This window comes from Musca vetustissima, unplaced genomic scaffold (genome assembly GCF_032173495.1).
Source record: "Musca vetustissima isolate MV318-11 ecotype Yass unplaced genomic scaffold, APGP_CSIRO_Mvet_v1 utg82064, whole genome shotgun sequence".
Lineage (NCBI taxonomy): Eukaryota > Metazoa > Arthropoda > Insecta > Diptera > Muscidae > Musca > Musca vetustissima.
The window spans coordinates 112,911-130,087 of record NW_026876430.1 but is presented as its reverse complement, the minus strand read 5'-3'; the positions used below and the strand labels follow the sequence as shown (position 1 = coordinate 130,087).

Here is a 17,177-nt window from a genome sequence, read left to right as displayed (position 1 = left end):
GTTTTTGTTTGATGTTGTTGTTGCTGTTATTCACACGTGTAATTACACAGGCTGCACTCAGGGCGCTCTTTCATTATTTTGCACTGTCTCTCTGGGTTTGTAGGGTTTGTTTGTGTTATAGCCTTTGATAAACTACTGCACTTCCAGCTCTGAGTAAACATTGATGTGAGTAAAATAAACGACCAAAAAAAAGAGCAATGCGAAACAAACTAAAGGAGTCAGCCCAATCAACAAACATACATAAATAAAGGCTGACAAAAATTTGTTTGAGTGTGTTTTTGCATTGAATAAATAAATACCCTTTAGGGAAAGCGACTAGTATTTAATAAATGCAAATAATAATTTGGAGATTTACTAAGTTTGAAAAATTATTCATTATATTGTTCTAGATGGTACTTGGTGACATTCCCCATTCACTCTTTTATGGATCACATTTCAAATTCATTACGTACCTGTCAAGCCTCTCAAAAGTGATATTTTCTTCCTATTACCCCATTCCATAGTGGGGGCCGGAGCCCATGCATAGTCTTTGACCCGTGGCATAAAAAAATGTTTATGGAATTTTTTCTGTTTAATATTTTCATTCAAACTACTTTTGTAATCTGATACGACATGAAAGCACCCCATATGCGACCAAAGAGTCTCTTCAAGATTTAAAAGAAACAAACAAATTGAAGGCAAATTGATACAATTCTTTGCAATGGGCCAACAACCAATAATAATAAAAGAATATATATAACCCATACGTACAGATGGATGGATAGGCGGATGAGTGCATGGTTATCATCTATGAATGGACAGGCACTAGAATTTTAAGCTGTCGCATCAACATCAAGGAAACAACAACTACAGCAAAAAAAATTACATTGATAATTTAATTTAAATGAAACTTTAGCCCGTGTCAAAGAGACACAACGGACAGTGTGGAATAATACATTTCTGAATTGATTTCAAAATCTGTTCACAAACATCAACGAATATTTGAATGGACGATGTTGTAGTCTCAAAGTCTATTCTATTCATCGGAAGTTTTTTTTCTCCACTCTATTGACGGAAATCGTTTTCAATTATTGTGTTCGTTGATTTTGTTTTTTTTTCTTACAGAAGAGGAGGAGCATGTTGATGGCTTACGTTTGGTGTGAAATGCGTGACAGATTTTGTTAAGAAGAAAAGGAAGAAAACAACAACAACAGAATTTCAAACTAAATAAAAAAATGGATGAATCATCATCACTGACCCTAACCAGTTCCATATTGATAGCGTTATGCTTGGTCATATTGGGCTTGTTGTTGTATCGTTATCTTGGTCATCGTCAGGCGGTATGGTCACGTTCATACAAGGAGGAGAAAATTGGTTTATCAGCCCATAAGCTGTTTAAACCAAATGGATATATGGTAAGTAAAACAAAACGGGCTAATTTTTCCGCAGCCTCCATCCATGTGATGTGCACTCAAAATTTTTTAAAAAGGTCGGGATCTTTATACGATACGTCACTGTTCTTTACAAAAATCCACGCTTATTTATCTGAAGGTCCTTAAAAAATTTTCTTTAAAGAATCCACGCTTATTTATCTGAAGATCCTTGAAAAAATATTCTTTAAAAAAATTCACGCTTATTGACCTGAAGGTCCTTGAAAAAATATTCTTTAAAAAATCAACGCTTATTTATCTGAAGATCCTTGAAAAAAATATTCTTTACAAAATCCACGCTTTTTGGTCAGAAGTTACCTAAAAACCTATTCTTATATTAAACAAAAAGTATTAAAAAAATTACTCTCCCTTTACTCCTTTCAGATCCATTCCGGTTCCGAATTGCTGCTTAGCTCCAGCGGCAGCTTTAAACGTTTCGATACGGTGGACAAGGATTCCCTCAAGAATACACAGCATCAGAATTCACCCAAACATGCCACAACACCACTGTGGAATTTAGCGCAAAATGATTTGGAGATACCACCACAACCGTTACGACCAGCTCCAGCCCCGGGTCCACCGGCTGCAGCCTCAACACCGCCTGCTGTCAGCAATCAAACAAAAATTGTGACATTTTCGCTGCAATTGACAAACGAATGTCCAGCCACCAATCCAGAGCCCATAAATATTTTCCGCTCAACGAATGGTCACTCTTCATTGAAACGTGCAAGCCCCATGGAAATACCACCACTGGAGGCACCACCCAAACCCAAGGCAGCCACTTCATCAACCACAACGAATCATGTTAATACTAACATAGGTGGCAATGGCCACGCCGGCAATGGCACCATTCCCAACACGGCTATACCACGACCTGTAGTTAAAAAATCACCTCAACAAAATGGTTTTTCCTTAGAAGACAATCCTTATAGCTTTAATAGTTCTGTTGTTATGCGTCAGGACAAGCCCCCCTTGCAGAGGGCTAATACCAACATCTTTACCACTGTTAATAGTAATAATAACAACAACAACAATACAAATCCTTTTCTAGAAAATATAACAAAAACAAATTGCAACACTGCCTTAAATCTCAATCAAAGAACAACAACAGAAACAACAATGACCAATGACATACCTGAAATAAAACCAACAACAACAACAACCGCAACAACGATTCCTGTTAATCCTTTCATCGAAGAAACGAAATACCACACGATCTCTTCGTATCGCAAACCAAGTTTGGCATCCCACAACGAGGTACCACCACCACCCTCTGCGGCAGCATTTACATTTCGTAGTCGCTCTTTTTCGCAGACAGAAGTGCCGACCAAAGATGAATCGCCAATGATTTCGCTAAAAAATCTGGCCAATGTTTTTCAAAATCCCACACAATCGCTGCCAAATCCCGGTAATCCCTTTGCCCATGTGGCGCGAAAAATTAAAGGGCCACACATGTTGCAGAAGACCATATCGGAAGATTTTCTATTTCGTAAATTTGGTTATAGTGGTTTTGGGGGAAGTGGTGGTGGAGGTAGCGGTGGCGGCGGCAGTGGTGCAGGGACCCAACACAATGGCCTCAATGGCCATCAGTTGAATGGTAATGATGGCAACTCATCATCAACATGGAATTTTAGCCGCTTCCTAATGCAGGAAGACACACCATTTGGTTTGTGGCGTCGCAATAGCTCACAGACCTCCTTGAATTCGGGTAGCATGACCTCCCTGGTTGATGGTGGTAAATTGGAGCGTGCCATTTCTTGCGAATCCGTGGATTCCGATTATGAATCGTTGGGCTATAGTAATGATTTTGATCAGTCTACCTATACACAAATTACGGGTTATCTATGTGTGGGGTTAAATTATGATAAGTGAGTATTAGCTGCATTTTGGGAATCTGAAAAGTAGTCTGATATGTGTTTTTTTTTTTTTGTTTTCAGAAATTCCATAACACCCCAGGGAGTTGATTTACAAGTTAATATTCTGGAAGCCAAGGATTTAATTTTACCATTTAAGGTGGATACGATTGATACATTCGTAAGGGTTTATTTGGTACCCGATCAAACGGGATCGTTGCAAACAAAGGTAAGACATTGCATAAGCAGAACTTAGAAACGATTTCCAGCCGCGTCGATATTGTGCGCAGTTTTTCCAATTTGAAAGCCCATGCTTTGATATGTTATTCTCCATTGTTTAATAATTTTAACAATTATCCCAACAGGTTGTGGAAGATTCCTCAACTCCGAGCTATAATGAAGCTTTACACTTCTGGCTGAGTAAACATTATGCCCGACATTCGTTATGGTTCCATTTGTTTCACAATGGTGATGCCCACACATTAATCGGTAAGGATGTCAAGAATTCCCGGAAATTATTAATAATAATAGAAAATCGTTTAAATAGGCGAAGCCGAAATGGAAATTGGTGAAATACCCAAACCCATAACAACATGGATACCATTGACCGATTCCCGCAAAGTCAACGCTCAATGGGGTGAACTAATGTTTTCCCTCAGTTATTTGCCGACAGCGGAACGTATTACCATTGTGGTGGTCAAAGCCCGTAATCTACAATTGAGAGTGCCTAGCAAAAGAAATCCGGATATTATGCATGACATACAAAACATTTTCGTTAAGGTAATTATACGCTTATTTGTCTGCCACTGCTTCAAAGTACTAATTCACAATGTACGCGTGTGTGTGTGTGGTTGTGTTCGCCCATTTGACAGGTCTATTTAATGAACAACGACAAAAAGGTTCTCAAGAAACGTACTTCGTTGAAACGCAAAGATCGCTGTCCCGTTTTCAATGAATTTGTGATATTCAGTTTGCCGCCACAGAGTCTAACCACAGCGCAGATACGTCTGACTGTCTACGGGACAACGCAGGATGATGCCACAACGGTAACACCCCTGGGTCATGTATTTGCCGGCAGTGCCTGTTCGAATGGCAAGGGTTTACGGCATTGGCATCAAATGCTTTCATCTCTGAGGAAACCGGTAGCCATGTGGCATGTTTTAAGGCGTGGAGGAGGCGGTAGTTCCACAATGAATAAATCAGTATTGGAGGAGAGTGGCAATGTTGGTGTTGCAGCACAACATCTCACAAATATACAATGTGCCAAAAGGAATAGTGTATTCTAAGGAAAATTATAAGGAAATCGGGTACAGTCTTTAATTACGAGGGAAACAAAATGAATGATTTTTTGCTTTGCTTCTTTGTAGAGTTTGTTGTGTACATTTTCTTGTTTCTTTTTTATATTGAAAAGAAGAAAAACCAAAATGGAATTGATTACACAAGGATTTTATAAATTAAAATCCTGTTTTGTTGACAATATTATTACAAAACAAATACATATACTTACATATATATTTCATATTGATAATTATTATTAACTTATACATATATTAGTTCATATTACTAGGGTATTGTGCCATTATTAAGTAATATAAAAAAGCGAAATTTTTATATATATCTTACGATCTATTCTATTTCTACAAATATTTCCCCTCTTCTAAAATGTCCAATTGTGCTATAAATAGAGGAGAACGTTTAACAATGAAAGAATGCCGTAAAACATACTCGTACTACCCCATGCAGAGAGCGATAAGCAAATATAAGGAGACCGGTGAAAAAGCCCAGGTCTGAATTAAAAAACGAGGGTATTTATATAGAAACCGCCAGATTTTCAGACGATAGCAAATTTTTATTAATCGATATCGTGAAACCGACAAGTATTTTGGAAAAAAGTAATATTTTCTTATTAATTTCTCTTTCGAGATGAGATAGAGATCAAATAGTAAATAAAATGAAAGGCATCATTTTGCGACACGTTTCGCCGTTGGTTAAGCCGCTCATCAGGCATATTGGGCAATGTGGCTTACAAATGTCGTTACTTGATATGTTGTATTTATGTCGAATATTGTTGCGAAATTGCATCTACGAATTAAATTCAACCGTGTCAAGGTTCGGGCATTTGGCATCACACCAGAACATTCCCTTTTCAGAGCAGATTTTTCTTGTAGTGACGGACTTTTTTCCATACAGACTACAATATTTTTTCTTCAATGGTATACAACTGCATATTGTGCAACCTTAGGTATATAAGGAGGTGGCTTTGTAGGCTAAGGAACTATTGTTCAAATCCCTATAAATAAGTAAGATTCTCAGACGTGAGCAAGTTTTTATATTGGAAAAAAAAGAAATGAAGATCAATTCAGATTTATATATAGTTCCCATATATATTTGTCCGATTGACACGAATTATTGACATAGCATACTGAATCGAGTCTATAATGTAATTTGTGATGATTGCTTTGAATCGGTTCAGATGTAAATAAAATTTCCATATATGTGATCGTTTTATGTAAATGGCGCCCAACATTTATTACGATTGCATGTTAATAATATATCTTTACGTCTGTTTATAAGCCTTGACAATTAATATGATCGGTGATTTTTTTATTTATTTTATATATAATTGGTGTTGATTCATAGATATCGCTTGAGTCGGGCTCCGTCTTCTGCAGTTTGGTTGACAATTTTTGGATTTGAATTTGTTTCTAAACTATCTTTTGCATTCGCATTAGGAAATGTGTAGGAGATAGAGTTGCAGAGATTTGCATCTGACCATTCCAATTAAATGTTGGGAGCCACATGCTTTTGAATTGCAAAACATTCTACTTAAGCATTTGTAGAATCAGTATTTTTGTGCGCCAGTACATCATATTTTTGTAGACTTTATTTTGCATATTTAAAATCAAGGTCGCGGATTATCTATTCCTTCAGCCTCTTTGAAAACTGTTTAGCAGATAGTTACTAAGGTTTTCGTCTTCAGCTCCAATTAAATATTGGGCGCCACTTTTTTTAATGATTTTCTGGATTCACTTGTTGCTACATTGGCGTGTATTGTAAGACTTTCTTCTCCACATGAAAGATTCATTGGGGTTGTGATTATAGCTAAGGTCTTCGTTTGCAGTTCCAATTGAATGTATGACTACACTTTATTCTGATTGGTTTCTATATACGGAACAATTGAGTGTTTGTTTTACAGTTCCAATTAAATGTTGGTTTAATGGTAATTCTTTTGGTTTTCTATGATCTACTGTGGGAATTACATTTTGATGGTCATCTTCTTCAGCACTTTCAGAAATGTTTGGCCAATAAATATTTTCGATATAATTTTCTTCTTATTTTCTAGAGCTTTCTACTGGTTCTTCAGGGTATATTACCACACTTTCTAGGATACACAGGTGATATTACATATTAACGGTCATCTTCCTCTGCACTGAATTTGAAAAGTCTTCGAGCTTGGTCGAGCTTCTTCAGTACTTTGGAAAATGGTTGGCAGAGAGTCGATAAAGGTTTTTTAGTCTTCAGTTCGAATTCAATCGTGGGCGTCACTTTTTACCGATTTTCTGGAATCATTTGTTGTTACCTTGAGGTGTACTGTATGACTTTTCTCTCTACGTGTCTTGGGTCTTGGCGATTGTTGCTGAGGTCTTCTAATACTAATAAAAGTTTTGTTGCTTTGTTTGTGATTAAATGTTGGGCGCCACTTCAGGATATATTACAACACATTCTTCTGGGTTTCTATGATCCACAGATAAAATTACAATATCTACATCTTTCTATTGGTTCTACAGGATATATTACCATAACTTCTATGATCCACGGATGGAATTTTATTTTAATGATTAATTCTTCTTCTGCACTTTCGGCAATGATTGGGGGAGAATTGTGACTGTTTTCATCTGCAGTTCGAAGTAAATGGTGTGAGTCAATAACATTTTCCGAATCATTTTTAAGGAATATGTTTCTATTATTCATTATCATATTGGATATTTGTTTTGTGGAATAATTGATGAGTTATTGATATACAGTTTCAATTATTGGGCGCCAATTTACTTTGATGTTCTGGAAACCTTGCTTTCAAATTCAATGGTTATATGGTATCACTGAGGGCTTTAAATTTCTCCTCTGAAAGTAAAATCTCTAGTAATTTCCTTATTAACAACATTCTCCTTTTCACGGATCTCCTTTAAATACATAATTTTCAGCACGCATTCAATATCTTCCCTTAAAAACTTACTGCCTCTTTAATATATTTATTACTGCCAAACTCCCTCTATATTATGTATTATTATATACAATATTATTTATAATTAAATATATACAGCATTTATTACTCAAGGTATTTAAATTGAATATTATTAAATGCATTTAATATTTTATTATATTATTTTTTTAATATTTAACCACCAACTAAACTTATCTATTGATGAGTACAACAATTCATGTTCTCCCTCTCCATACCTCTCTACCAGTATTATCTATGAAAGACTACACCCTCTCCCTCTCTCTGTAACTACATACATACAAAATTGATTAAAGTACAACAAATTAAGTTATTAATTTCCAATTCGTATTATTACAACAATGCAATATATTATGACCACATTTAAATATTTCTGTATAAAATACATAAATATTTAATAAATTTTTATAAAACAAAAAAGAAACGAAATATATTAACACTTACAAAAAGCGATATTAGAGAATTCTTCTCAGCCGTTATTTAATACAACTCCTCATCTCATATATTCATATTTTGTTAATTAAAATCTATGTCTCTCACTCTCTCTCTCTCTATGTAACTATAGTTATCTTCCCCTCTGTTGTATTCACAAATCTCTATACAATTTCTATTGAAAGCAAATATTACATAACATATTACAAAAAATATTAATCGTAAAAAAAACAAAATAAAATATATGACCAAAAACCAAGTTTTTTATACCTAAAAATAATTATTGCTAAACCGAATACACAAAATTTAATAAATAATTAAACTAAATGTTGTTGAAAGTATTTAATACGTGTTATAAATTATTCTTACAAATACAAACATAAACAATATTAAATCAAATATATTAAATGAAATACATATTTATTAATATATTATTATATATTTACCTTAACATAAATAAATACGAAAATATTACAAATATTTATGACAAAACTAAAAGTAAAGGCTTATACTGTGAACAAAAAAAATCCACTGGAATTACTAAACTGCTGCCAAATATTTTTATTTATTTTTAAAAATTATTTTTCCCTTTTACACAATAATATTCTTCTAATTCGTAAGGCAGTTCAAAATTATTTTTTTTAATTACCCATTTTTCAGTTCTCAATAAAAACCCAAAAAATAACTCTTTTAAATAAAGAGTTGCTGAGATTTGCATCTGACCATTCCAATTAAATCTTAGGACCCATTTTCTTCTTAATTTGGAAAGCTTTCCAAAGCTTCCTCTGAGTTTATTCCAAAACCTTAAACATTCTTCACAATTTCTAGAACCAGTATAACACTCTAACTGTTGAGCGCCAATACCTCCTGTTACTTGACTCTCTTCTGCATATTTGGAATCTAAGGTAGGGATTATATTAAGTCGATCTTCTTCAGTACTTTGGAAAATGTTTGGTCAAAGTTGCGAAGGTTTTCACCTTCAGTTCCAATTAAAGGTTGGGCGCCACTTTCTTCTGGATTTCTATGATTCACGGATGGATTTACATTTAAATGGTATTTTTCTTGTGCACTTTCGGAAATGGTTGGGTTATAATTAAGGGGACCCCCCCATTCTCGGGGTCAAAATTTTTGTTGACATAATTCGAATCTACACTGATTAAGGAATGTCTCTACAAAATTTCAAGTGAAAATCTCTCTTGAAGATATATCCGATTTATTGTGTCCGCATCAAGTGACGGCTGAAGGGCTTCTCAAACTTTAAACGCGTTTTTCTCTAAACATTTTTTTGCGAATGGCAGGCACGATAACTCAAAAACTAATAATCCAATCGGTTCCAAATTTTGCAACGTTTCTCTGGGAGTGTATAGCTCTCGTATGAACTAGGATAAAGCCAATCGGTGAAGATCTTCCTTATTTGTTAACTTGGTTTTTGGTAAAAAATCGGCGATTTTCCAAAAATGTTTTTTCAAAGGTCCACCATTTTGGTAATTTTAGAGCGAAGTCAATAATCCTTACATTTGGAATTTTCGGATTCCGATGTTCCATTATCATGCCCGCCATCAAAAATGTTTTCTTTAATTACAAAAAACAACAACAAAACAATAACAAAATTTTGTTGTAAATTATTTTTCTTCTCTTTTAAATCTTCAATTGTATATGTGTAAAGTTACAAACCTTAACAAGCATTGGTATTGATTTACCAGCCCATTGAAAATCTTGAAAAAATAAAATCGAGAATGGGGGGGGGGGGTTCCCTTAAATGCGGTTTTAATTAAATGTTGGGCGCCAATATCAGTTGGCAGCGGATCCAAAATTAATGTAAATTGTTTGAGAATATGCCTAATGCAATGTGTAGATATTTTCGCTGTCATAAGATCCTTCCGAGAGACCGCAAATGGTAAACTTTTTAAAATCTCATGTTAAGCAAGTATTTCAATTGGTCCAGAATTTGCAGATTTTAATTTTTGTTCCTCGTAGTGCTGATATTTTCATCTGTCGTTTCAATTAAATCTTGGGCGCCACATTCTTTTGAATTTCGAAAGCTTCTTGAGAGTTAATTCCAAAACAGTCTCCTTCAGCATTTCTAGAATCAGTACAAGGCTCAAACTGTTATGGCGGCCCACACCATTACCATGACCGGCGCTTGAGTTCTGGTGGCCAACCGAAGGTGCACATTTTCAGCTGACCTCTTTGGCTAGTAAACACGATCATTTTGTTTGTTTACAAACTGCTGGACAACGAATGTTTTCTCATCGGAGAAAACAAAATTCGGCAGTTAACCACTTTCGGCCAAGCGAAGCCACACTTTAGTTATTTTGAGTCTATTTTCTTTCTGTTGCGACGAGCTCATTTTTCAATATTTGCCGAATGGAATATTGCGATATGTTCAGCTCAGGAGCCACTGCTACGCGGGTTTCGATCAAGTAGCTTCTTTACTTTTCTTTCTGCTGATGTTGCTGTTTTCTTCCGTCCACTTCCTTGACGTCGGGCTACGCTACCAGTATCACGGTAACGAGCGATGGTACGAGACACAAAACATTTATTCACATTTAAATGCTGGAGTGCTCTAAGAAATCACACTGTGACGCTTAAATTCCATCACGAATAACTTTTTTTCTGGAATAATTTTAACAGTTGTCGCACGAGTGGCTCAGAAATGACAAGAAGCCTGTATATAGTCGAGCTTCTTCAATACTTTAAAACATGTTTTCCGGAGAGTTGCTAAGTTTTTCGTCTTCAGTTCCAATTACGTATTGGGCTGTATTGTATGACTTTCTTCTCTACATGTAGGATCCGTGAAGGTCTTAGGGATTGTTGCTCGTTCATTTATTCTGATTGTTTCCCATTTTCTCTAGGAAACTATTAACGTCTTGTTCTTTAATTCCAATCGAATGTTGGGCGCCATTTGAATTACCTTTATATGTTAAGTCGCTGCATTTTGAGCGCTTTCGAAACATATTTCAATCGCATTGACTGTAATTTTGTATTTCGGGTTCACAGTGATTGGAATTACACATAGGTAGCCTTGGAAATTGCGAATCGGGCACATTTTCCCATTAGGTGTTTAGCTATACTGGATTCTGATTAACTGGGAATCTCCCTAACAAAAATGATCAATATTGAAGCATCTAAAGGCACAAATCCAAATATTACGGCTCATCGCAATTTTTCGTTTTCTAAACCTTGTCAATATTTGTCGATGCTTGAAATATTTTGAAGTTGATGAACACGTTTTACCACCGAAATGCTTTTTAGATACACTTTGTGCAGAAAATCTCTCACTATCGAAAATAATCGATATTCGTTCATTGTAAGATATGGCGCCCAAAGAACGCTACCCACAAATTTCGATTATTTAATATTTTAGGAAATATTTTGTCATTAACAGGGACTATTATAAAAACTCTTTGGAAAAATGTAAAAAAATAATGAAAATTTTTATAAAAAATTGCAATATAGGTAATTTTATAAAAGATCCATCGGGATTTTAGGTATTTTAAATAGTCTTGTTGGCACCAACGAATACTGGAAATCATATCACACTTTCCCTCACATATATCTCTGTTAGACCCAGTTTTTAATATACCGATCGTTATATTTCGAATACCTAAACCAATCTATCCACGTGTGTCTGTCCGCCTGGACACGAAAAATTTGAAATAAAAAAAAAAACATTTTTTACCATTTCGATGTATTCTTTTTCAGTAATTCGGGGTTTACACATGCAACTTTTTTAAGAAACTCTGCTGCTGCTCTGTAAGATTCTCTTTTTAATTTCTTCCCCATTGGCATTTTTCATACCTCTCTCTCCTAAGGAGTAAACTGCATTTAAACCCAATTTATAATCTGTTTATAATTAATATTATAAATAAAAAATATTTATTGATTATAAATAACAATAATAATCATACACATATATAAACAAGAGATACTTATTTCATTCAATTTCCAACAGAATGCCAAACAAAATAATAAATAAAAGAAAAACATAACGAAATGAATAAGGAAAGACAAAGAACAAAAAATGAGATGTCTAATTGTAATTGATTGTTGATATTTAAGATATTATTTATTAATATTTAAACTAATATTAAACAAAAAATAAAACAAAGAAAATAAATCCAAAAAACATGTTTATGAAAACAACCCCAACAAAAATCCAATTTTTTTTTTTTTTAATTATTCGAAAGAACATTTTAGAAAGATTCGTTTCAAATCACTTGCTAATTATTTGTGATTGGAAAAAGGGGTGTGAAATTAGGCGACAATATCGAAAACAGCTATTGGTCGATTTATTTATAGATTTCTGAAAAAAGAAGAGAGAGCGCGACCACAGGAATGACCCAACCAATCCGATACCAAGAATTGAAAATTGCGGAGACAAATGCAGACAAACTGTCTACAAAAAAATAGTCAAAATCAAATGGTGGAAAAAGGGAAAGTGTGAATGCGTGATCGTGAACGCATCATTGTCATGCGAAAGAGAGAGCGAGTGACACCCACAATTTCATATGTTCTCAGGCAGACATAACGGCAGATGGACCACTTGAGATCTCCAACGGCAAACCAGGGCAGTTGTAGTTGGGCGTTTTTAAATACCCACTGTTCTCGAGAAGAGGTAGTCCGTTGTGTGTGTTTAACAAGTCAAGTGTGAAATTTTCCCCCAAATGAAGTGATTTACGACGGCTGGACGACCGAACGAACCACTTAGACATAGACGACAGACTGTCTGCCTGATTTTTGTGCATTTGTTTTCTTAGAGAGTCGAATAAATACAAGAAGAGAATCCTTAAAATCGAGTATAAGAGGACATGTGGGTGCAGTGTTAAGGTCAGTTTTAAATAGTCACTACAAGGAAACACAGCTACGGATTCAAGAAAAAATAATTCAATTTAAAAATTTATTTAAAAAAATGCCCACAAACATGTTATATAACAAAACGGAATTATCTGCCACTACTTGCTCATATTCATCTGACGAAATGTCCAGTTCAAAATCTTCAACATCATCGTCGTCGGGTTCACCGCAATCGAATAAGGAACGCCGCCGCATGTTGCGTACTCCCAAGTGTGCCCGTTGCCGCAATCATGGTGTCATCAGCTGTGTCAAAGGTCACAAAAAGTTATGTCGTTGGCGTGAATGTACCTGTCAAAATTGCCAACTGGTAGTGGATCGTCAAAGGGTTATGGCTGCCCAGGTGGCATTAAGGCGTCAACAAACTTCATTGGTCGATGAAGGTCATACAAATGCCGATGAGACCAACTCCGATGATAGTAATTCGGGACAATCGTGTCATCAGCCAGCTGCTGCTGCTTCGGCCGTCTACCAACGTACCCAGGAAGCTTTGATGGAACAGAAAAAGATTTACAAACAACGTTTAAGGAATGTCCAACAGTCAACATTGTATGCCAATGCTGCCCTGGAAAGTAAGTTAAAGATTTCTTATATAATTACCAGTTTTTTTTAATTCTTTCGGTAAAAAGAAATTAAAACTTCTTCTTCTTCTTTACCATAAAAAAAATTTAAATTCCAAAAAGAATTTCAAGTTTTAAACCATTTTTCCACAATAACTAATTTCTCTCTTCTCCTCCTCCCCTTCTCCTTACAGAATACAATCAACATTTTTCTGCCTGGAATTCACCACTCGTCGAGCGTATACGTAAGCGTCGTGCCTTCGCCGATCCGGAATTGAATCAAGTTAGTGATGTTACTCTATTGAATGCCGCCGCCGTTGTCAGCCAAATTACCCAGCCGCAAACGATGATCTATGAATATGAAACTTTACAAAATAACTATCTATTGTCATATCCTGCTGCTGCTACTATCTCTATGCCTACAATCAATGCCAATTTCATGCATCCTTATGTAACACCTGTCCAAGAAACAACAGCAACAGTCGAGGAAGTTCCCCAAACAGTGGTTAGCAGCAAGAAACCGAAATTAAGTTTTTCCATAGATGCCATTATGGGGTATTAAGTGAAGCTGTGGTTGGGGTTTAAAATGTCATTGTTGTTTGTAAATTTTGAAATTGTTAAATGTGATATTTTGTTTATAAGTTATAGGTTAAGGAAAATAATGTAATGATATAAAGGAATAAATAAAAATAAAACAAATGAACAATAATATTAAAAATCTGAGTTTTTCCTCTCTCTCTCTCACTTTAAGTACATACATAAATACTTATACGTCGGATATTACTCTATTTCGATTTTTTGGTTTCCATATACATATCGGTTCCAGAACTACTTACCTTTTAGAAAAAGGTTGAGGCATGGTATAAATATGCCATGGGGTGAGGTTGGAAAAAGGAAACAGGGGAGTAGAGCTGAATGTCCGTTGGCATTTAGTTCTGCTCTCCATAGGAGTTTGCGGCTAGTGGGAAGCCCAATATTATTCTATGTATATCTGTGAATATCAAATAAACAGTCGCAGACAATCAGCGGGTCCTGTGGAGAGTCTCGGAGAAAATAACCGAGAGGGTCCCGACTTTATTACAACGGAGCCTTGTTGATATCAACAAGTTTTCAGGCTTAGTCACCTAGTCCTTACCATGGTACGAGGCTATGTCATTGTCGACTTCAAATCACGAAATCCCTATTCTATGGAGCCGAATTTTAATACCCACCCTCTTTCTTATAAAAATAATAAAAACAATGTGAATATATACTGGTTTATGACTGTTGCTGGTGTGGCTGCCTTGACACCCTAAATTACGAACTCTACAAGACCAGAACTCACTCAAAACCCATAAATGATAACGACCCATACTATTCTAACGGACCATTCTTTTGCCTCAAACCCATTAATCTCGATGACGTAAACTAAAGTCTGGAGACCTCCTCACCAATCTTATACGAGGGCAGTTCGGAAAGTTCTTAGTCTAGCACACCAAGCACGGTATAAACAAAAAAGTTAAGTGTTTTGGAAACTTCCAAGTTTTTTGGAAACTCCTTCGTATTGAAACGGTGTTCAAAAAAGACGCATCCGCAATTTTTTACAATGGAAAAATAAGAAAGTCGTGCTTTCATTGTAAAAAAATGCGGACGCGTCTTTTTTGAACATCTGTTTCCATATGAAGGAGTTGCCAGATCAGATCAAAACAAAACATGTGTTTATAACAAAGATCGAAGTTTCCAAAACACTTAACTTTTTTGTTTATACCGCCCTTTGTGTGCTATGCTAAGAATTTTCCGAACTGTCTTCGTAGAGGGAACCGGCTCTTTCCGCCTAAGCCAGGATATCATCCCGAATCAACTCTGAAAGAGCTCGCCCTTGACAGTCGAGGAAGACGTCATGGATACTACTGTAATTAGCACCACGGTGACTAATACAATACCACAGCTATCCTGGCGTCTCCTCTAAGTCATGGTGAGTCCTCTCAGACGCTGAGTAGGGACGTAAGCTCTCGGCCTGTAGTTAAGTCTCGAGACTTCTGAGGTAGTTTGTCGTCAAAGTGGATACTGGGTCGGTGAGCTCCCCACCGTTCGGAACCGGGAACCATTAAACGAGTCAGCGCCAAATAGATCTCTGACAATAAGATTTACCGGAGAGCAGATAATTACTGCAACCGGTTTATCGGACGAGATAGAGACTCGATTACGGACAAGGAGTCACTTCTAATTAAGAGGAACCTCAAATACATCCGGAAGATCTCCAGAAACTGTCCGAATGATGAAAGAATTTCCCAAGGGAAACCTGAACGCTAAGAAATCCCTGACATCATCATCCACTGCAACTGAAGGTAAGGGACTGTCGAAGTCAGCCCGAAGGAGAGCCCGTAAAAAGGCCTCCAGAAAAGCTGATAAGGCACTGTAAATCCGCCCACGGCCAAAATGTCGAAGCCGAAATCCAAGGTTATGACAATTGGGAAATTTTTGGTGCTCGCGACAGCTGGGTCAGCCTCTGCGGCAGTTGCAACTACGGGAGACAAATCTCAAATACAGCCCACGGTTGTGAATAGAATGAGGTCCTTGGATGAGCAACAACCTGCTGCTAAGAGATCCACGCAGTCGTTAGATGCACGAAGTACTGCTTCGTACGCGTCGGTAGTGTCGATTGGGAATCCTGACAACAGTGTTAAGGGTATCATAAAAGCCAAATCCACAGTCTCGAAACAGAAGCCCAAAACCCGACACCGGCGTCTAGCGACCCTGCTGCTCTAACAGAGTAGCAATCACGGATCGATCTGACCCCAACAGGATTATCAGTGATGATAAATGGTCGACAGTTATCTGACAGACCTCTTCCTAACCGATGAAGTTGATCGACGGAATTTTCTAATATATTTTAATCCCTAAGATGCTTTTAACAGAAGTTGGCGTGTAATTTTCAAATTCAATATTATTGTCAGTCAAGTAAATCTATCCATCTTTTCACATCGTTCTTCCTCCTATTCCTAATATTTAAATTGTTAAATCCGACAAATGTATTATTATACAAAACCTCTTTAAGGCAAAAGTACAGCGCTTCTTCTTCTTCTTTTGAATTTCATTATCTGTAACACATTAAAATCCCTATCAAAATATTATTTCAATACGATATAAAACAAGGAAAATATTCAATCCATTATCTCATATAGTATTTTATAAATATATAACGGAAATCCATTAAAGCAAATTAACAGATCAATCAAATTAAACTTTTCAAATTGATTTTTAAATAAAACACATGTCAATCTCTCCCCCATAGGCAAATATCATGCACACTCCCTTTTGCTCTCTGTCTCCCTCTCTCCCACCATCACTGTTGATTTACAATAACAAATCACATCGGCCAAATGTTTTCCAAGAATTTTCCACAAATTTCCTTGAACTTCATCGGCCAACAAAAAAAAGAGACACACTGTCTGCTCTCCAGCGAGACTATGATGCTCTTCACGATGCCAACATGTCTGGGTACAAAACATGTCTTGCCTTGGAGATATGTAGCTAAAAATTTTCATATATCCCAAAAGAAACAAAAAAGGATCCATGCATATCAAATAACAACTTACCAGGCAGTACCAGAGCAGTAATTTGATCTTTAAAATGCATAAAATTGGATGAACAAATTTATTGTGTGGAAGGCAACAATATGGAGGAGAGAGTGCTGGGCGCAATAACAAATTTGAAAATATTAATAATTTCATACCACACACTCGTGTACATACTACACGAAAGAGGAGGCGCAGAGGGTCCTTGTAATTGGAGTAAAGCAACAAATTGTTACTAACTTCAGATTTTCAAGTAGTTGAGAATTGGAATC

At 36.1% G+C, this 17,177-nt stretch overlaps 2 protein-coding genes across 2 annotated transcripts; both read left to right on the top strand.

Moving 5' to 3' along the window:
* Positions 1-1,214: 1,214 nt before the first annotated feature.
* LOC133320998 (uncharacterized) lies at positions 1,215-4,548 on the top strand. The gene is made up of 7 exons (XM_061530102.1): positions 1,215-1,394; positions 1,794-2,421; positions 2,521-3,277; positions 3,347-3,491; positions 3,628-3,751; positions 3,810-4,042; positions 4,135-4,548. The coding sequence occupies exons 1-7, from the start codon at positions 1,215-1,217 to the stop codon at positions 4,546-4,548; spliced, it is 2,481 nt and encodes an 826-aa protein (XP_061386086.1).
* An 8,312-nt stretch (positions 4,549-12,860) lies between these two features.
* Positions 12,861-13,910, top strand: LOC133320997 (doublesex- and mab-3-related transcription factor 2). Its single transcript, XM_061530101.1, has 2 exons — positions 12,861-13,360; positions 13,543-13,910. The coding sequence occupies exons 1-2, from the start codon at positions 12,916-12,918 to the stop codon at positions 13,908-13,910; spliced, it is 813 nt and encodes a 270-aa protein (XP_061386085.1). The 5' UTR covers positions 12,861-12,915.
* The last annotated feature ends 3,267 nt before the right edge of the window (positions 13,911-17,177 follow it).